This window comes from Periophthalmus magnuspinnatus, chromosome 22 (genome assembly GCF_009829125.3).
Source record: "Periophthalmus magnuspinnatus isolate fPerMag1 chromosome 22, fPerMag1.2.pri, whole genome shotgun sequence".
Taxonomy (NCBI): domain Eukaryota; kingdom Metazoa; phylum Chordata; class Actinopteri; order Gobiiformes; family Gobiidae; genus Periophthalmus; species Periophthalmus magnuspinnatus.
Window position 1 is genome coordinate 7865408 of NC_047147.1, and position 22440 is coordinate 7887847.

Here is a 22440-nt window from a genome sequence, read left to right on the forward strand (position 1 = left end):
GAAATGTGGATGCAAGCTAATAGGAAACTGCTATAGTGTTTACACATTCAAAACCTAATCCTAATTTAAGATAATGGGGAAATGCAAAGATTAGCTATCGAGTCTGCGGTCAACTGTGAAACAACTCGTTAGCCCGTATAGCAACCCCCCTGCTGTTGTTTTTGATCGAGAATGAAAAAAGAGATTTATAAACCCTTCAAATATGCTCTAGATAATAAATTTTCATAATAAATTTTTATATCTATGCTTAAAAGGTGCACAGTGTAACTTTTCTGATAGAGTTTGCCCCCTGCTTCTGGCCAATTGCATCACCATGGAGACAAGCAGGTGCCATTACCAGGTCATGTTACAAGTCAGATCTGTGGAGAGGATGAACCAGGTCATAGTAAGAAACAAAGTATGTGCTTCAAGGAATTTTTTTTAGCAATGAAACCACTGGTAACTAAATAAATAATAGGTTTAATGCTTCTACACACTCCCTTGAATTTGTAATGCCTATATGAAACCAAATTTGAAAGCTCATACCCTTAACCTCAGGCTGTGTGCACACATTTCGAGAGAGGCAGTCTGACTAAGTGCTACAGAAACTCTCCCACAAGACGCTAAACACATTGAGAAAAGTCGGTGTAAGCAAATAAGAAGCACTCCAGCGTTCACACATGAGACCTGTGATGTGCTGACGAGGCTGAAGTCACTGCCAAAAACTGAACAGTCTGACACAGAATGGCCGCCCGTGTGTCCGATCCACTTATCTTTACTCGCGTGGGCCGAAGAGAAGCCAATGAATATATTTATGACTATAACGTTTAGTCGAGTCATTTAGTACATTTGTTCTTTAGGGGGGTAGAACCTGTCGGAGAAGTTGTAGTAATAAGTTGTAGTTGAAGTTATCACAATAGCAGCAGTAGCAAAGACAGTAGTGGTGTCAGTGTAACCATGGCAGCAGTAAACTATCAGTAAAAGTTGCAGTAGTAGTTATTGCAACAGTAGTATGCAGGGGGGGGCCATGTGAAAGTCCTTGCCCCGGACCTCTAAATTACTGTTGACGGGCCTGGTAGTTGGTAGAATTGTGCAATTAATCAATTTTCAGTCAAGATTGAGACTGTAATTGTCAAAAAAATATGTATATATGTTGTTGTTTTTTCATATAACACAGGTATATAATGTCATTATGTAATAGGTAGTAGCAGTAGTAAAGCATTAAACTAGTGTCTTTTTCCTATGGACCACACGCACAGTCAAATCTAGTTGTAGAAATGATTTTACCCAAGTCGACTTTAAGACTAAAGTGCTCCTTTTTTTCCCGTACAACAAAGCATAGCCATATCTCTTCCTTTTTTCTGGTCCATTTAACAGAGAGACAGTGTGTACAGTGAAAGAGAGAGGGAGAGAAGAGAAAAAGAGGGAATAGGAGAGAGAGGGAGCATCTCCACAACACAGGGCGGTTACCACAGAAACCACACACCAAACCAAACAAACAGATCGGCCTCAGCAGAGACGAGAGACATCAGCGAATACATGGAAACTGTACAAGGATTCAGGCAATATTTTAATGTACAGAGATCAGAAACCTGCGAAATACACTGCGCTATTACACAAATGAATAAGGCATGAGCAAGAATTATGTAAAAATGTAGAGAATGCATGGTCCAGATGTACAAAAATAAAACAACAAAGCTAAAATCAATTTCAGTACTTAAAAAAAAAAAAGCTTCATACTCGATATAATACCACAAAAAGAAAATCCACCATTTAAAACAGACAACTGAGAGAGATTTCAATGCAATAACTTATCTTTACTTTATTAATTAATATTACTGTGTGGTTTTAGGTCTGATATAGGTCAAGATAATTCTAAAGCTGTTCCAAGTATCCGGGTATTGATTTTTTGATAAGACTATTGGAGCGTGCAGCGTGTGATCTGTCAAATCAAATCTTCTAGTTGAATCTCATGATAATAAAATCTAAATGAGGTGTATTTTTGGTTCTTTTACGATTACCTGTGTAAAATGCACTAAAACCTATTTAAATTCTGGACAAAAGAGTATACATATCGCACAAACCACTTACACACCTACTCTAAAAGTCAAACTGTGACAGCAGGTTTAAATATTTCTATTCATCTTTGTTTACTTTTTGTCTGTGGCATCCGGAAGTGTCGTAGAGATAAGAATGACCTCATGGCTTTCAAATTCAATGCAAATCCTGCTGCATGTTATTCAAATGGGGTACGGCACATCAAAACAACATCTTACAATAAGTCACTGCACATGTCCTGGGACGCTCCACTGGGTCAGACAGAGGGTCCCCAAACAAAGGCTGGAGTGTTCACAGTAATTGTACCTAAATGTGAAGCACTCATAGGATTAGGATAAATATAGAGCACTTAGGATGTGCATTAGGGCTTATCTACTGTCAGTCAAAGTTGGGTGGGCAATTTGTCTCGCTCTGCATGAAAAATGTAGATCATAAATAATTGTATCTCACCGTTTTGGATAAATGTAGAAAAAGTAAGACCACTACTGACTGGAGACTACTTGAATTTAAACTGTATGTAGTCATTTTAAAAACTTTTCCAGACCAGCTTGTCTTCTTAGAGATATTATAGCTTTGCCTATAGAATCTCCCACAGTATGGCATTAAACGTATCTATGAAGCCACGCAGATGAGACCACCAGGCCAAATTACAGGTCAGATCTGTGGAGAGGCGTCCCGCTTACAGGAAGAATGCATGATGTTCATATTGCACATTTTGAACAATAAAAACACCCATAATCAAACAAATGCTACAGAGATACGTTTAATGCCATATTGCAGAACATTCCAGGTAAAGCAATAACATCTTAATGGAGACTAACGTGGCAGATCTCCACCAGAAAAGTTACATACTGCAACTTTAAATATGATGGTTCAAAATCCAAAACAAACATTATGATTAAGCTAAGAGATAAAGATAAAATACACACATTTACAAGATAAATACAAGTCCAATTTATGTTATAATCAGTGTTTTTACTCAAACTGTGCGAGTTACTTCGTACATACCAAAATCTCACATGGACAGTGGCTGCACGTAGTAAGTTACTATGAGCCTGGTCAGAATAAACTTGTGATTTTAAAGTCTGACTCACTCACACAGACTGACCAATGTAAACAGTGTGAATTGACAAGAAGATTATGACTCAGCATTCTCACTCAGCAAACTGAAGTATGCATAAAAACACTGGTCAAAGCAACTCTGTACTGATGTATTTATAGTTAACCCAGAGCTAGATCTGGTTTAGTCCGGTTTCGTGGTTCTATCATGTCAAATCATGGTTTTGTACTTGTTCTGGTTTGGCTCATAAGATTTATCATATCAAAGTTACAATTTAAACTTTTTATTTTTGTTTTATTATTCTGGTTTGGCTATAGATTACATACAAAGTTCATATCTGTTTCGTAACTTAATTAAGTTCTAAAGTAGATGATTCAATTAATTAAAACTTCATGCTTAACAGTACATTTAGTGAGGTGTATGAGCGAAGAAGAGAGTATTTGAGTTTCCATAGGCTTCAGAATAATGAAAAATGCGGATCCTTGCTGTAATAATGGTGAAAAGTCCTCAAAATGTCACCTATAACAGGGAACTGGAAGCTAACTGTGTGCCTGGGCAGCGTTTTTCTTGCTGACCGATGACTACCACATGACCACAGAAGTGCTGAGGTGGGCGGGGCTACACTGGGCTCACACAAAGACCCTATTTTCACTGCATAGACGTACATACAGTGAGTGTTAAGGCCATTGAACAGCATTGGACAAACTGTGCTGTAGTTTATGTGACGCAGGAATGACTATGAATGAATAATAATAGGTTTATATGGGTTTAAACTCTGCATAGGTTTGAAGTCAGATACCTTTTGTAATACAAGAAATACTTTGGTTATTATTATGGCATATCATTACACAATCCCATTCAAAAAATCCTGAATTAAATGTTGTGTTGCTTTGCATTTTTTTTAAACAGCCAAAACAATTCATTGCCTCTAGACTGTAGATTTAGAGATCTCCAACATTATGTGGCTATTCCCAGGAGTCATGCATACAGAGCAGTATTAGGACATGAATCAGCAATTGAAAACCTTGGCTTAAGTTTTACATTTCTTTTACGGTAATAAAAGCAGATGTTGAATGGCCTTCAGTAATCTCAAAGACACTATTTACTGTAAAAGTGAACTAATTCTCCCAAGTTTCACTTCAAGGTCAGGATTTTCTGCGAATTAACCAGATATCACATGTGAAGTGATGCACAGTGAAGTGATACAGATCAGAGTGAGAATAGAAACTGCTAAACGTGACTTTACTCTGTACGGCGGGTGACAGGTTAGTGGTCCGATCATTGTGCCCTTGGGCAAAACACTCAAACCACCTCGTCCCCTGAGTCTATATGTGTGTGTGTGAACGTGTGAGTATTTCCTTAATGTAAAGTGCTTTGAGATCCTTTAAGGTGGAAAAGCTCTATATGAAGCGTGACCACGTACCATTTACCATGCCCTGATTTAAATATGATGACAAACAAGATTGATTTTTACATCTTTTACTTTGATTCGTGCGATTATTTTACAGATACACTACAATAATCTGAACGTCATGCTTTGAGTTGTAACTGTGAGGGTCATAGAGGACAGTTTCGCAGTTAATGAAAGATGAAAGTGAGGGCAAAGTTAAAGTGGAAATAATACCGTGAGAACATATTTAGCATAGAATGACTAACCGTAACCTCTGAGTCATATTTTTAACTTTACTGTTAACTTATCTAGACTGTAAAAACTGAACACAACATAAAACAACACAAAATCAACATATTTTTAATTATAACTGTTATATTTGGCATAGTGTGTTGTAAAAATGGTTGTAAATACTAAAAAATACCAGAACTGACCAGACAGAAATGAATGTGTACAGCACTTGCAATAATAACTAATGACAACTATAAACTACCTTGAGGAAGGGGGATATAATATACGAAGGTTTGAACTTTGAGAGTGTTTAAACAAGTGAGAAATGTGAGAAAATGTTAATATCTGTCTGAGAAAAGTGTATAAAGTGTGTGGTGAGGGGTTTTACAGCTGCAAAACATATAGAATAATTGCATAAAGTAAAGCTGAATACTTTACGGCTTATTTTGAGAACATAACCCCCGTGATAAACGAGGGACCACTGTATATACACAAAATGAGAATAGTGGATACATTTGGAAAACAATCCCGCTTGATTCGCTTCAAATTTGCATCGCGTGTGGTGGAGAATTCGACAATACGGCTTCACTTCAGTTTCACAGCAGGTAATGAATGACTGCACTAGAGCCCGTGTAACAGTGAGTAATGCTGATGCAGACAAAAGCTCAGGGCCCAGTGTCTCCTCCCTGTACGTGCACTGGTCTGACCGGACAAGGCAGACTGTACAGTACCACAGCCTAGTAACAGTAGTCGAGGAATGTACACAGTAAAGAAGTATAGACAACAGATTTCAATACTAAGGCCTGGTACAAAATTTGTCTGATCTTGTTGATTTGAGCACAGCCGTAATGATGTATAAGGTATAATCATAAACTCCCCCCTTGTTTACAGATGTTATTCAGACAGAAAGAGCCAATATCATCTTAGAAGAACAGGTACATCCAAAAAAGTAAGAGTAGAACCAGTAAAAAACGTCATTGTGTTTCTGTTTGAGGGGTTTGTGTGTGGAGCAACCTTGATGATAAATTAAAAAGCTCCTAAAACATTACTTTTTGAAAATGACAGGACTCAGGAATGATACACACGAACTGCCGTGTTTTTTTGTTTTTTTTTGTTTACATATTGAGTCATTTGTTGTCGAACTAATGCTGCTTTTCTTGGAGTTCTTGTGCGTTATTATTAAATAGGGTTAAGCATTATAAGTCAATTTTACTTCAGCCTAAATCCTTTCCGTCATGATAGAGATGTTATGTACAACTTTATACAATATTAATAATGTTTGATTTTGAATATAATGACCAAATGAAATACTTACTAAAAAAAACTGTAACTATGATGGTCGTTTAATTCTTATATAAACTATTCAGGAATCTGGGAGTTCACGGAAGGTCCAGTTGTGTCCTATTTATGCAATTTTAATTTCTGCACAGATTTGTATCGATTAGTATGTACTTTTGATTGTTTTTGACAACCACAGTAGACAGTAGTGGATAGAAAATGAAGTACACAATACAGTAGTGCATACAGAGCAAAGCAGTAGACAGTAGCAGTAGTAGTAGTAGAAGCAGTATTAGTAGTAGTGGAGTAAAGCTCTTGAGTGGATTGATGAAGGTGTGGTTATTAAGGGAGGTGTCGGTTGCCCTGTTTGTAATGAGATCTTCAACAACACAAACATATGCCCAGCACAAAGAGCAGAGTGTTATGTAACAAGATGAACAAGTATAACTGACAAAATTAAAGCAATGAAAGTGAAGCAACTTGTCTTTATGGAAAGGAACTCATTCTTCGATCCAAAGTATAACAGTGACTACTCAATTTACATTCACAATGACACACACACACGACATCGAGATAGTGACTAGGACTAAAAGCACAAAGCTGGACACACATGGACAACACCAGGACTAAACCAGGAAAGGTCTGTAAAAATCTACATCAGGACTAAACGGAGTGACACCAATCTACCATCTTTGTATACGTAGGTTTGCATTGAAATAAGACGTCATTAAAGACATCTGCTTCCTCTGTCAGTTCACGCTTCAAAGTGATTGATTGATTAACAGACTTTTTAAAGGCAGATTACTATTTGTATTTATAGCACACCCATTCCCCGACTAAACTCAAGTGTGTCGTAGTTGTAATGCAAACATCACAGTCCTCTCTCTGGCGGCAGCGGCAGTGGACTCTGGGTGATCCGATCAATAGCCGTTGCTGATTGAAACCGAGCCATTCGATACTTGTCCCACTTTAGACTGGTGCAGGAGGGCAACAGGACTCATCGCCCCGGGCCTGACTCTGCCCAAGGACTTCATAATACTGACTAATGGAGATTTAAACCACAAATCATCACTGGCAACTCCACAGGGACTAGAGCAGCCTCCATCACAGACGCCGGGCCTAACAAAGAGGCTATTTCTGTATATCATATATTTAGTCCATAATGAAATTTAAAGCTTCTCATAATTACTGATTACATCAACCGTCTAAACGTCTATTTTGCTTCTATAAGGCAAAGCAGTTATCAACACACTGGGCTTTGTCATTGTTATTTTTACACTGCGTTGAAAAAACAGTTGCAGCCACCCACCATAAATGTTTCAGTGATTATTTTAGACTTTCCCGTATCTGTGGTAATGTTATGCAATGTGCTGGTAGATGTATGCTGCAAACGTTTATGTGATGATCTACCTTCCAACTCTAGTGACTACTTTACAATAACACATCAGATGCAGTACTATTTTTACTCTATTTTTACTCTATTTTTACTCTATTTTTACTCTATTTTTACTCTATTTTTACTCTATTTTTACTCTATTTTTACTCTATTTTTACTCTATTTTTACTCTATTTTTACTCTATTTTTACTCTATTTTTACTCTATTTTTACTCTATTGTTGAAGCACAGGTACCATATTTTGTTTTAGTAAAATAGTACATTTTGAATATATGGTAAAAGCAACACTTTGAGATAAAATTACAGCAAATAATAGCGTTTTTTAACAACCAAAAGCAGCGATCTGATTGGCTGTGCTTGGTCGGTCCACACCAGATTTATTTCTCTGTCTGAAAAAAAATCTGCAAATATTTATCGCATGTGGATATTAACAATAACAGCAAGTGTTTGTGAGAGCTAGGGACGAATTAGACGGATTAAATTCCCTTGTTCCTTCTTCTGCGTTGTGAAACTCAGGTCCTCCAGCTTTAAAATCCAATGTTTTCTCATCTTTTTTCTCATCTGGTTTTGTCGTACTGGAAACGCTGTGATGTAATTATTCTTATGTCCTAAAAATGCAAACCAGGTGACGCTCGCATTTGTCCCATAGCAACAGCAACACCACGGACCACCCATCGCAAAGCACCTCCATCTGAATTACAGCTAACTGCTCCCACTGTAAACAAAAGGCCAGAAACATCCCGCAGTGTCTCTTTACGAGGCTCTGAGCAAATAACAGACCACTACCTCCCCTTGAGAGAAGAAAACTATAATAGGTGATAATATAACAGCGACACTTAGCCACGATGATGCAAAGACGGTGATAAACAGATACAATTCAGGAGACAGACAAAGAAATATCCTTTAGTGATTCTCCCGTGAAGGTTTGATGGATGGGCAGGCACAGATTCATTTTGTATTAGGTTACACTGCTGTTATGTAACTGGGATGGAGTGAGGGAGTTGAGAAACTTGGTTAGCGTCTTCAGCCTGGAGAAAGTTGGAGAAAAGTCAGAAACTCATATCTTTATGCAATGTCTGAAGTATTCGGAGTTTTGTTATAACTTCTTGACCCATTAAACTTTTGTTGGGTGACATAAGTGGCCCCCGAGTCTGAAACAAGAGAACAGTAACGTAAGTTGTTGTAGGGCATTGTAGTTGTGTAAGTTATTGACAGAACATGCACATTTGACCTTGTGTTTTAAATAATTTGTGGTTTTAGTCGGCGAGTGTTGCTTCCGGCAGTGTTTTTTTTTTTTTTTACGAACTATATTTATTTACTCTTTTAAATACTGTTATACAATTGAATCAACTGCACTAAGCCATAAAATGCAATGTATATTTTAATCATACTTCTTTCACCCCACATTATGTAACTCTTCTGGTGGATCATATGCTTACTTTGCATGGAATGTTCCACAGTATGGCATTAAACCGACACGGACAGCCAGCTACGAGTCTGACATACACCGAATCATAATCGAACCGTAAGAATACACGTTTTCTTCAGCAGTAAAACGTCATAATGTCATTCTCTGGAAGATTAGAGGCAAAACTAAACTATAAAATATCCACAGACAGAAGAAGTGGCCTCTACCAGAAAAGTTCCATAATGCACTTTTAATAAGCATCCTTTCATACATTCTTTCTTACATGTTTGTCAATCAACACATAGCATGTCATGTGATATCTTCAAACAGTAAGTGATGATAAATAATTAAAAAATGACAAAGGATACCCCCGTGCAGGACTGTTTCTATGGACTACCCTCCTCCTCTCCTCCTGACCCCCTTAAGCTCCTCCCACTCCTCTTTTCAATGCCTTTTACCTGGGTATCTGTTACACAAGCCTGCTTTCACTTTAGCTTTATACGCACTGCAGCTGCTACCGAGCGCAGGCTAACACGCTACGCTAACTACCGGCTTCAAAGGGACTGTGCATGTTCTCAAAGACCCATGTGGTTTGATTAATAGCATTAGTGGGAAAATGGTGCGGGAGAATTCCTGTTTTTCGACGGATCGGCCTTTAAACCTTATCGGAGACATGTGACCATAAATACATACAGCAAGTCCAGACAGGGTTCAACAGTGAGAGGCAGTTTGGAGATTTTTTTTCCTTTTCCAGTCTGAACAGGAAATGCACCTTGACCCCAAATCCCATGGTGAAGTGGGGGGGATCCAAAAAACAGCACTTCTGGAGGCTCCGAGTTTACGCCAATTAAATGTTCTGCAGACATAATATCTGGGCAAAAGTTAATGGAAATGTACGAAGAGTAGTTCAAATATAGTCAGTTACTATTTGTATAATTGGATATTTACTGTTGTGTCTTTTGTTACGTTATTATGTTTACAAAGATGGGACAGTAGCCTTTTGAATGGAGACTATCAGTGTAACTGTAATAATAATACTGGTATTTATTGGTTTTGTCCTTTAATTTAACTTAACACACATTTTATACAGACTTGGGCCAGTGGTTTATGACATAGACTACATGGATTACAAAAATTGGAAAGAAATTGGGATTAAATCTCTAGAACAGGACCAAACCAGGACAAGTGGGAACGCACCATGACCTGTTTCATCTCAAACTACAAACTTTGGGTCAAACTTCTTTTAAAATTGTGAAACTTTATTGTTCCATCTCCTAAAGTCGTACATTACCCAATGTCCTAGTCAAACAGTCAATGATATAACTCCTAATGCAGCAGAACCCAAGTGAGCCGGTCCTATCTCTTTCACAATCTGTGGCCTTCAGACTGTTTAAATGACCTATAACTGAGTAGAACTCAAGCCTGAATCCTGTTTGCTCCATCTAAATACAGAGCCGCAGCCTGAGAAAATAAGCACCAGAGGAATTTGAATAGAGGCCCGACATTTCAGCGGCTCTGATAAGGCAGAGGTAATTGGGCACATTTGACTTTCCAAACACCAGATTCTGAAACGCCACAGTCCACAGACTGAAGGTGAGGAGGTTTTAACATGGACAAATATGGATGAAAAACCCCCAAAACAAGACGGGTTTGATGAAGGAAAGAGTGTATTCAGAATCATGTGATATCAGGGAGGGAAAATGTTTTATTGTAAACAAACATGGATCTGATAAAGGAGTAGGAACGGTCAAGTAACAGGCAATAAGACAAGTTATTAAGATACATCTTAAAGTAGTTTCTGTTTTAATACTATGTTATAGATCAGGACATTTTCAAACTACTCAAGAAAGGTCCATTTTTGTCCAATTTTGTCCCATTTATGTGATTTTTTTTCAGTATTGATACTTGTTCAAATGATTGGTATTGGTATTGATTGACTGGCATTTTAATGGAACTGCAACATAATTGTGAATAAAAGCATTTCTCAACTAATGAAGTAGATTGCAGATGCTAATGAGTTTGGTGCATTTTACAGGTAGCAGTTGGAAAGTGGAACGTTGTGGGTTTTACATGTTTTATGAGTCTGACATCACTTAGCATGTTTAAAGTTTAAATATCCAATTATCCCGTTATAGTACTGCACTTTTTCCTGCTCAGGTAGTAAAAAAGCCCTTTAAAAGGTTAACTATTACAACTACTACCAAACGAACATATTAGTACTATAGGTCACACCTAGGGATGGGACGATTTACGATAATATCGTTAATCGCGATAAATAAGGTCCGCAATTAATCGTTCGTGGCATTTTTTAATAATCGCGATCATCGCGCACGATTATAATCGCCTTTACGGCACCACACTGCCTCATGTTTCCAGTTCCAATACAACGTTTAGATGTTAGTTTGTGGTGTTTGCCCACTCTGACATAGCAATGACACTTGTAGCTTCTGTGCTTATCTATGTCTGAACTATATTCTGTCAGATATCAACAATAAACAAAGTCTGATCCGTAACTCTCCACAGTACCAGTGCGCGCCTCACCCGTGCGCACAGATGAGACGCTAATGTGTGCACATCTTAGATTTTTACCTACACTAATGCAAACTGCAGAATAAAACAACACCTTTTAAACAATAGACAAATTAAGTCTAATTCATACAGCTGAACACAAATGTGTCAGAGCGCATGGTCTGAATGCGCACTATATGCACAGAAGCAAAGCTAACAATTATACACGGTATATTTTACGTACAATTACGTCAATGGCAGAATAAACCACGCTTACCGATCGAGAACAGCATCCAATCCATCAAAAAATAAGGTCCTTTACTCCTGAGTCCACTGTGGGATCTTTAATCTTTGCCATGAACCGCTCCAGGTCAGAGATGCCTCTAGTTTAACTTGTACAAACATCCACAGTGTCCTCGATCACGTCCTCCCTTTGGTTTGTCCGTTTCGTCATGTTTAAAACGCAAAACAACAGTGCGTAAAATGCGCCATTATGCACACATTTCTGCATCCACTCGTTTCCCAATTCACCAAAGTGCCTTAATTAAAAAAAATTAAGTGTTCGTCGACGGGCACTTGCGTCACTTCCGGCGCAACAAGGACCGTTCCATTTCGCCAGCATGGCATTGAGGAGTACATATTTTCTTCCGGGTACGTCTTTTTACGGAAAACCATGGCATGTGATACATCATCCTGTCCCGCTGCTCATTGGCTGTAAGGGGAAAACGTCACTAAATGTGTGTGATATAATTGGTTGATTCTACAAGGGGAAGAGTGGGGCGTAAACTTTCAGTCATCTGCAGCACTGATTCGCTGTCTGCGGCCTCAGTAACCCACAACCCCCACCTTATTGGCCACCACTGGTGTCAATCACAAGCTAACGCGTGTGTTTAGCACTGGGGAACAAAGTTGGCGCTGTCAGAAGTTTATTATGCCTGAAATCGACTAAAGAACGGCAAAGAAGTGACGGAGCAGATTTCATATTTGGAGTATTTTCCTGCAGCAGATTGGACATGGAGGATCTTATTTTGTGGACATAATTTCTTGACTGGATTATATTCTCTGGACCTTTACGGAACAAATGAGACCAACTTTGTGTGAATATGTTGATGTTTGACAGAACCAGAGCGCTCAATGGTAAGTGAAGTCCAGATTCACACTTTTCTACAAAAACGTCTTTCCTGTCAGCACTGTGGTGATTGCAGGTGAAAATGGTTTGCATATCCAGAAAGATGAGCGCCGCAGCTTTCATTCGATGTGTAGATTGTTTGTGCGGGTGACGCAGAAGTGTATGTACATTGCTATAAAGTTTTAAAGTAGGCCCGGGCCGTCGGAACGTTAACAGGTTAATAATTATCGCGATAATATCGTTAATCGCGATTATTTTGGCCACGATAATCGTGAGTCTAAAATTTAATATCGTCCCATCCCTAGTCACACCAATGTATTATTTCCACAACCGCAATAATTACCAAAATGTAGCTTTAATTGCAGCTTTAATTGCAGTACTTTGCGTTTTTTCCTTTATAGGTTAATGATACTAGTTTAAAATCACAAAGCAAATGCCATTTAAACATGACCAACACACTTCCTATTGAAAGTTAAGTGGCTAAAACCCAACTCAAGCTTGATTCAAGAGTCTCATGGTAACACAGCCCCATCAAGTCAGAGCTGAATGTTAAAAATGTCATCCCTGATTGTTACAATATGCACGCATGATATTTTGAAGGAAAAAACTTTCTCACTGGTTCAAATCTGACTTTTGAAGGCCAGAGTGATAATAGATTGGTGATTGTTTTGCCTTTGATGATAAAAACAACACATTTTCATCATTTTAAACACTATTGCAACATATGTTTACCTTGTACTGCATAGACTTTGAATAGCATCATGTTTAACAAATTCTGCTGTGTAAAATTTAATAACTAAAACAAGGCCAGGCACAGTATACTTTGCATATAATTGGCATATTTGTGACTTAAATAACTGACAATATTTGGAAGACTTATAGACAGCTCTCTGTTCATAAAAGTGCACATTTGCGGGTTCATGATTATTTCCGTTTGCATATCGATGACCTCATATATAATCAATGCATTAGCCTAGCGAGCCAATAATTCAGTCCTACGTTGAAAGGCAGGCTGTAAACAACTGACATCACTCAATTGTGACGTGAATAAAGGAACATATTTGAAAGGCTTATCCACAGTTATTTTAAGTGTCCCTTTGGGGTATAGCAATATTATAAAGTATTTCTTCTCAATTATCTCTATGATCATTACTCCAACTGCCCTCAAAGAACATTACAAATCCTCAAACATGCTTATCTGCGTTTCCACTAGATTGCCCATGTTTGACAATAGCCCTTGACTCAGGGAGACCCGACGGGCTGCATTGTGTCACCCGATCCACGGCTGTCACACCTCATCACTCTGGTTTTATGCACAAAGAGGATGAAGAAAAGGTGAGTTTGTTGTTTGAAAGTCTCTGCCCCAGAACAACCACATGAAAGGTACAGCTAAGTGAGTTACGATAACACGATTTTAAGTTTAAAAAAAGACGATAAACGATAATGAAACTAATTTATGCCACTGACACAGTAACCCACCCAGATTTAAACCACAAAAAATCATGAGCCATAATAAATAAACAGCAGAATGTAACACTTTAGCAGTTATTTTACATCTATAATGAGTCTTAGAAGTTATTTATTCAACCTTTTACAGTTTAAGTCTTATCATATAAACAAAAATAATCAAAAATTTCAGAGACTGCACTTCAGGGACGGCCAGCTCTGCGCCAAAAGCATCACAGCAGTCAGGAAGTCAGCGCAGTGTTCCCATAGTGTTCAGGGAAAAGTACATCAACTCTAACTAAGAAAAGACTGTTAAACTTCATACTTAATTAATAATATCGCAATAAACCACATGACATTTTAACTTGACTGTGCAATAGCCTTTACAACAAGAAACTGTGATGTAAGGTAAATCTTAATGAGAGGGAGATTGAACAGATAATGACCATATATGGAAATAATGTATGAAAAGCAAGTAGCATCTTACAAGTCATTGCTCAAATATAGCCAAAGGCGCCAATGGACCGAAGGAGCGTTAAGGTGTTTACAAATCGTAGTTGGAAAATCAAGTATATTGCATACTATAAACGAAAAAGCCTAAAAAGAAAATAGCATGTTGGTGTTTAAGCTAGTAAGCACATTTTAATGATTATTTTACCACGGTTGCTGAACAATACATAAGCTGTTTTCAAATGTGATAGTTGGATGATGTCATATACACAGATGGTACGCACGTGGGAGTTTTCTATACTGATTTCCTGCACTGTATTTTCAATAAAAGTCAAACAGGAAAATCCACAAAACACTAGGGATGCACCGATCCAGCGTTGTCCATTCTAATAGTGATATCGATACTTTGACTTTACGCATCTGCCACTAACTGTTATATTTATCTTTCTAATAACAGTTTTATGAATAAAAGTTCAAACATTATGAGACACAGCCAGTCTGTAAATTGTTTTATTACATCCAGTTAAAGGCCAAACCAGAATATCAGCTTAACCGGTATCATGGAACCGATACTCGACCCAGCGAATGAATTAGTGTTTAGATTCATGATTTTATGATACCACTCCTAAACAATTTATCTGTCTCCATCTTAAACAAGGTAAACAGATTCTTGTGATGTCATCTGAAAATCTGAAATAGTCAAGTCTAAAAACTGACTATTTCCAAAAATGGTCAAAGATTACAATATTGTCCAACAGTTTTCAAGATCAGATTTGTTCAATTTTGATGCCAAACCAAAATGGAGCTCAACAGCTTCCAAAAGTACATTTTCCATAACCTTTCGAAAAATTCAGATATTAAGAGATCAAAGGCATTTCAGAGACTAACCAGCTACGCGCTAACTAATATCCATAATGCTTTTGTTTAAAGTCCAAAAAGGCTGTTCAAAATGCAAGATTCTGTGAAATGTTAAGTCTTGTGGTCATTAGTCATCATGCAGCTGATTACCCCTGAGCAAGCTTTTAAACCTTTAACATTAATTTATGATAAATGGGAAATTTAGGTCCAGAACCACAGGGTGGGAGGACATTGTTGAGCTCCATAGTAATTTGAAATTTCCATGATGCAATCTGCAAAATCTAGTATTTTATAACTGTGAGTGACTAGTGCTGACAAGACGAGAGCTAACTGTATGTGCAACATCATCATGGCCCGGTCCCACAGTTTACACAAAGGGTGACGCACCATCATGGTTTATGTAGTGCAAAAACAGTTCAGCACATAGCGCCTTGGTGTAAGAAAGAGAGAGGGGGGGTAGAGAGGGAGAGAGGGGGGTAACTGGCTTCAAAATGTAGTGCTATGTGAGGTGCATCATGGGAGGAATGTGATGACAGGAAGTAAACGTTGAGGTAGACAGACAGTTGTTCAATGGGCCAGAGCTGACTCCATTGTGTCGTATTGTGTGGTATCGTTGAGCTATATTGTGCAAGCCGCTGAAAGCCAGGAAATGTTATATTGGTTTAAGTGAAACGTTACTCAAGTGCTTTTTAGTGTTGACTCAGTTTCCTGCAAATTTAAACAACCAGACCCTTGAAGACACAGCTGCAAAGTGTCACTACTTCCAGACAAATACATTATAAAACATGTATTAATCATTAAAATGCTTTGGTGACATAATGTGACATTGGGGAGTGTAATTAATGAACATGTTGCACAGTAAATTACTTTGTGCTCATCTCCTGTATCTGACAAGAACCTGACAAACTAGAAAACTTAAAAGGCGTAGTACATTACTTTTTTGGGAGGAGGGCCGTACTTGTCTCCATGGAGATATTGGTTTTTTTACCTAAAATGTGCTACAGTATGGGATTAAACTTAAACTTTTCTCTCTAGCGCATCATTTTATTTCACATAAATCTGACTTTTTTTGGTAAAAAGGCCATACTACCTCCACGGAGATACTGTTTTCTGCCAAAAATGTATCACAGTATAGCAATAAAACCTCTCTCTCTAGCGTATCATATTATTTTGCACAAATCTGACTCTGATTTAATGCCTGATCCTCCACCAGAAAAGTTATGCATGCATCTTTAATGTAAATACCTGTCTTTCCGGTTGTGTACTTTTCACACGTTTCGAAGAATTTCACTTCCTTCCTCCACATACTTGCATCATTGTTGTTTTATAACATTTCGTTTTTTACCATTTTCCTGCAACATGTCAGAGACGTCAAGCAACCGACCAGACAGAGAATATTCCATGAAACAGCACCTGAGTTATTTTGAACAAACTGCTGCAATATATGGAGCTTTGTGGCAATGGCTGGTGTCCCAAGTAGACTAGACACCAGAACTCGAAAGCATACATAAAATCTAGATGATTCTGGGGACAGGGCATCCAGGGAAAAGCAAAAGTTAATTTTGTTAAGTATGAGGCTCGATTCGCAATACCAACATTATAACAGCTATAGATCCGCAACAACTCTTGAGGAAACTAAACCAGAACTAAACTAAACTAGGACTAAACTTCAAACAAGCAGAACAAACTCAGAGATAAAACTTGAACCTGTCAGTAAATCTTTCCTGCAAATAATCCTGATAATCATCGTCGCCTGTACCGCAACTTCAAAACCACTATTGACATATATAATGGATAATATTTACAGGGAGCGGTGCTGTCTGTGTGTTTGTTGTCCTGGATTTCACCTGTGTGTCCTTATCTCGGAGCGGCTGCACAGAGTCAACCCAGGGGAATGTGGGTGTGTGGAGAGGATGATGATGATGATGGGAAGGATGAAGGGAGGGAGGGGACCAGCTCAGTGCTTTGGGGTGTGGGACACAGGAAGTGGGAGGTGTACACAGCAAGGTGCTCGTGCTTATGCCCTTATACGGTCTTAGACAATTTATGAATAGAAGGAGTCATCACCTGCTGCAACTCCACCCTAAGTACTTGGAAAGGACAGTAATGATGTTCTCAAATTATAACCAATGTAGACATATGGCTTGGAACACTGCCAGTATCATCACACTAAATTACAAGATCTGTCCCGTTTGGTTTCGACTTTCATCATTTTCTGACTTCTTCCTATAAAAAATATCGTCTTTGATGGAATGGTGTAACTGTGTCAGCTTTGGGCCCATAAAAAGTTGTAAAAAGGTTGTAATTTCAACTTCAGCTTTCGAGTTACATGTTAAAAACGTTTTAAGTACGTAAACCAGATTAACAAAGGATTCAAAGCTCCAATAGAGTAAAGGAAAGAGCACAGTGTTGCTTTTTTATAACTGGTAAAATGTTGTTATAGTAGCTTTATTCAATAGCTTTCCCTAACATGTAGAAAAGAAACACCTGGGTTTTTCAAAGACATTAAGATGGTGAGATAAGACGTCACAAACTCGTCTTCTACACCCAGCGGTCACGTCTAGGCATGTGTCGGACTGCAAATATTTCATACACTCCCAGACATGCTATGAACCTAGATTAGTAAATACCTCTTACAAAACACCGTGGCAGTTCGCCCTCGCCTGCGTCAAAACGTACTGCGGTTTTCAATACAAAAGGGATTCAGGCCAAGCTAAAATTTACATGGCTGTGTAAAATCATTATGTTTTTTTTTCATATTGTTGGTTTGATTGTGAATTTGTACCAGTCTATCCACCATTCGGCATATTCGGCAACACATATGAGTGATTTAGTTTATATTTATGCATACTATAAATGCCGATAACATAAAAAAAAAAAAAAAACTATACTGTAAATGTCCTATTCATGTGATTCTTTGAGTATTTATAGCTTTTAAAATCAGTATCTCTCTTCTATACAAGTCTGGCTCTTTTCATTTACAAATTGTTTAGAAATATAAAACCTAACTTGTACTACAGTGAAAAGTGGTAGCAAGTTTTGTTGTTTTGCTTTAGGCAGACTCGAGATCCTCAAAAGCAAATAAATCCATAGCCTGCAGACTACACCGAGTCCCAGTTCCTGAAACACGAGCCGTGCAAAAGAGAATTGTTATTTCATACCAGAGAAAAGTGGAGCATGTTGTTTGGACGGAGATGTTTATCACAGCAAATATGAAAAACAATATGAGGAGAATGCACTGGTTTAAGGTTGACAGACAACACTTTACTTTCAATGCACCTGAACAGAAGTCTTTTGAAGGTTACGTAATGGTTTTCTTATCTGGCAAGTGGTACGTGCTCTATTTTTGTAAACAGAGAAATCGATAATGACCTAAGTCCACCTGCAAATAGATCACAGTTTGGCCTATTTTGTATTCTAAAGTGATTCTCTACTAAAACAGGGGACCCGAAAGAGAATTGTACGAGGCATAAAAGCATTACACTACACTTTTATAGGCTTAATAGTGTCCAATTTATATGTGCTAAATAATTAAAAATAAGCTAAAGTTTGGTTCAAAAGTCCAACCTGATTCCACTTAGACCCGTTTCCTCAGAAATTGACTGAAGTCTGCAGTAGATCTTCGATTTTAGACGAGGCCTGAGACATCAATTAATAAGCTACTCTTGGATCAATTTAGAGCAACAACAAAACTGCTACCATGAGAAACAGCGCTTCCAACGAGAACTTGCCCACTTTTTACTGCTACTAAAATCACACATCTTCCAGGACGAGCCCCAGACATCGTCCACATGGCTTTTTATGCTTGAGCCAAAATTTGAAGTAGAACCAGTTCACCCTACAAAGATTCATTAGCTCAAAACATTAGTGTAACTGTATAACGATCAGTTACTAATAGTTTTTCTCAATGGGGAGCCACATAAAAGCCCATGGTTTATCTGTTGATCTCTTTAAGCTCTGGAAGTAATGGGCGTGGAGCAAGCTGGAGGCCTTGAAGCTCAGCCCAGAGGGAGCTTGTGTGTCGGGGCAAAGATCTGGGTGACATCTGGGCCTTTATCACTGATGATGGATCCATTTACAAACAAGGCACTGGAGTAGGAGTAGGAGGAGTTTCACACCAGGTAACATCTCAGGAAGTATTGTCTTTTGTGGACTGAAAACCAGGTCTGTTGCAAACACAAAACTATCCAACTCTCCAACAATAAATTACGCAAAAATCAAAACTCTTAAGCATGGCATTAGAAGAAGCAGAATTACTATTGCCGCAAAACTCTTATTTATTTCCGTGCTATCTAGCAAAATGTGCAATCTATCAAGAAATAAATGGCTACAATCCACTGCGATCTTTGTGCCAGCCCCAAGCCAGAATTAAAGGTGCACTATGTGACTTTCTAGCAAGACAGGTTTAACTCCCTACTGTGAGACCAAGAAAAGCAATAACATTTCTTTGGAGACAAGCAAGGACACCTCTACCAGAAGAGTTAAATAGTACACCTTTAAATATAGAGAGGACTTTGCTTAGAAGTGCATCTGGAATACAATGGAAACAAATCTTTTATATACATATACACAAAAGTTTATTAGTTAAGTTAAATGGTTCTCAACTGAGTGAATGAAAGACTACATGGGTTTCTGTGTCAATCGTCCATCCTGTCCCCCTTCTTATGTCCACGGTTGCTGAGTTGCCTCAGTTCAGTTCCCTACAATGCCAAACTAGGATTACTGTAAAAGGAACGGATGATGAATACACATTTCGCACATATCAAATACCGCCCCTCGTCGTCATTATATTTCTGAATGGTCATGCTGCCACAACCACTGGACTCTCTCTCTTGTAGCTGACCAGTGCAGAGTAAGCACGCCAGCCACACCTGACCGCAGTCCTGCATACCATCAGCGTGGTTCCCTGTTATTTGCTCTGGGCCCGGTAGCAGTCTGACGATGACATAATCCAGGAAACTAGAGCTTTTCAAACCCGGGCAGAAAACTGTGACGGGGAATAAACTTTTTCCAGCAGCGGCAGCAGCTCAGCACATGAGAGGGGCTGATTATTACCATTTTTGGGCAAGCTCGCTCCCATACAAGCCCTGCCCTAACCACAGAGCTTACTCACATTCCACTGCAACTTTTTCTTCCCTCCTAGTTTTTCAAACTCCAGAAGTAACGTGGACAGCATCACTGGAAATACGTCTGTGTCTTTAAATACTTTTCAATTGTATGAAATAATGGAAAAGATCAGGTCCAAATAAAGACATCTGCTACTTTCCTGTTTAAATATAAATGCCTAGAGGAACAGGACTAAGTCAGGTCTGAACCAGAGTTGTATATATGTGATAAAGCTGTCTAAATCTTGTGTTAACCATGATTACACCACGAGAGGGCAAATGAAGTAGGCCTAAAATAGGACGAAACTGGCACTAGCATTACCCTAAACAACAAAATACTCCTGGACACTACTGTCTGCATCACCAGTAGTACCCTCCCCATAGTCTTATTACCACTGGTGTACATGGAACCGCTAGATTTACTATGAGAACGCGTATAGAAGGACACTGGCTAACTTTGGGGTTGCCCAGACAGCTCTTAAAATTACCCACATACACCCCGTGCCAAGAACCACATGTTGCAGTGGTAGGACGCGCAAAAGTTGGCGCCTAAACAGTGCAAATTAGTAACAGACAAACTTCCACCCCCCTCGTGCTTTGTTATTACCCACGCAGACCATAGTAAACCCGGTCTAATCCTTGCCCCATCATAAGAAGAAGCCATATGACAGGCCGCCGGGGTCCGTCCAAGCGCATGTCTGGCATCTGTTGCTTGGGAAAGGTGGGCAGCTTTAATTGCCTTCCTGCCCCCCAGTCTCTCCTCCCTCGTATTGCCCTGTTGCCGCAGAGATAATGGGGAGGTGGGCCTCGCGTAATTACGGCTACAGGACGTTTCATAAAGCCATACAGGATGTGTGCAAGTGTCTCCAAGGGGTGATTTCACGAGCGGTGGAAAAAGTTTGATAGCAGCCTTTAGCGCAGTAATGATTGGCAATGCGCAATTACGCACGGGTACACATCCAAAATTCCAGTCTCTCCCTCTTATTCTATAGTAGTAATATGACTTCCTGTTTCCATAGCCTCCAAGTCAGCTAGATTGTGTCTTATTCCAAGCATCTGGACATAGTTTGTACGCTTGGAGACAGCGCGTATCCTATCCATCGTTATACAAGTTGCATTGGATTACTTCCTGGTAGAGAAACAATTGCCTGTTTAAGGACGAGCTACACACGCCACATCCGCACCTTTACACTGGCTTTTGGGCTTACCTTTCGTTGCTGCTTCTCCCATGCAGGATCCAAGAGCAGATCTCGGTCCCAGTCGTCCTCTGGGTGCATATAATCAGGCTGCCCGTCATAAGAATCCATAGTACTGTTTTGGAAAGCTTGTATTCGGAGTGAAAAGTGTTTGTGGATGTCCGCTGCCGGTGATGTTACAGCTGTAGCCTATAGCCAATGTGTAGTGCCTCTCCTCCGCGCATTCAAGACGCACCGACTGGCTGAAATGTACGGTCCACCCCCGGCTTGCCTCTCTCACTAACTCGCTCACTCTGGCTGCGTTTGCCCTTCCAACTATGCCTCGTATTTCTTCCGCTATTTGTCTAGTTCTCCGCTGGCAGGGCTACTCAGCAGTTAAGGCAAGCAGGCGCGTAAGTAGGAGGCAGGTCCACACAAGCAAAAACTTTGGTTCAGACAAATTGAATCGATAACTGGATCCGCGCTGTGATTGGACAGAGCGTGAGGCAAGTCCCGCCCCTCTTCACGCTAATTGGCTGGCTGTGCTGTCACCTTGGAGGCTTTACATCCAAGGTTGAGTGCGCGTGGCTTGACTGATCCAGCAACTCCAAAGCGTCTGAGGGTAATTAGCCCACAGTAACGACAATAATGAATGAGGTACACTCCCAAATCCAGTTGACACCTGAAACCTTTGTAGACAGAACAAAACAGCAGGTCAAAAAGCCTCAAGAAACTAAAGTAACGCTGAAAATGAGCTACTACAGGATAGATTACAAAGTTGTGTTGAGGAAATGTACAAAATAAGTGTATTGTTAGGCTAATTTGTTGTTGCTAAAGCTACACTGAGTCACTTTTCTTGCTTGTTTCCATGATGTTAGTGCTTTACCTGAGATGTACGGCATTAAACATATCTATCACCATGGAGAAAAGCTAAGTTACAAGTCAGATTTATGGAGAGGAAACCCCACT

At 39.2% G+C, this 22440-nt stretch overlaps 1 protein-coding gene across 3 annotated transcripts in view; it reads right to left on the bottom strand.

The window, feature by feature from the left end:
* Positions 1-21924, bottom strand: part of actn1 (actinin, alpha 1) — a 61612-nt gene extending 39688 nt beyond the window's left edge. For all 3 annotated transcript variants that reach the window (XM_033987715.2, XM_033987714.2, XM_033987716.2), the window contains exon 1: positions 21505-21924. In XM_033987715.2, coding sequence (XP_033843606.1) covers positions 21505-21603 — 99 coding nt within the window. In that variant the 5' untranslated portion in view covers positions 21604-21924. The remainder of the gene's footprint in view (positions 1-21504) is intronic.
* Between the last annotated feature and the right edge of the window lie 516 nt (positions 21925-22440).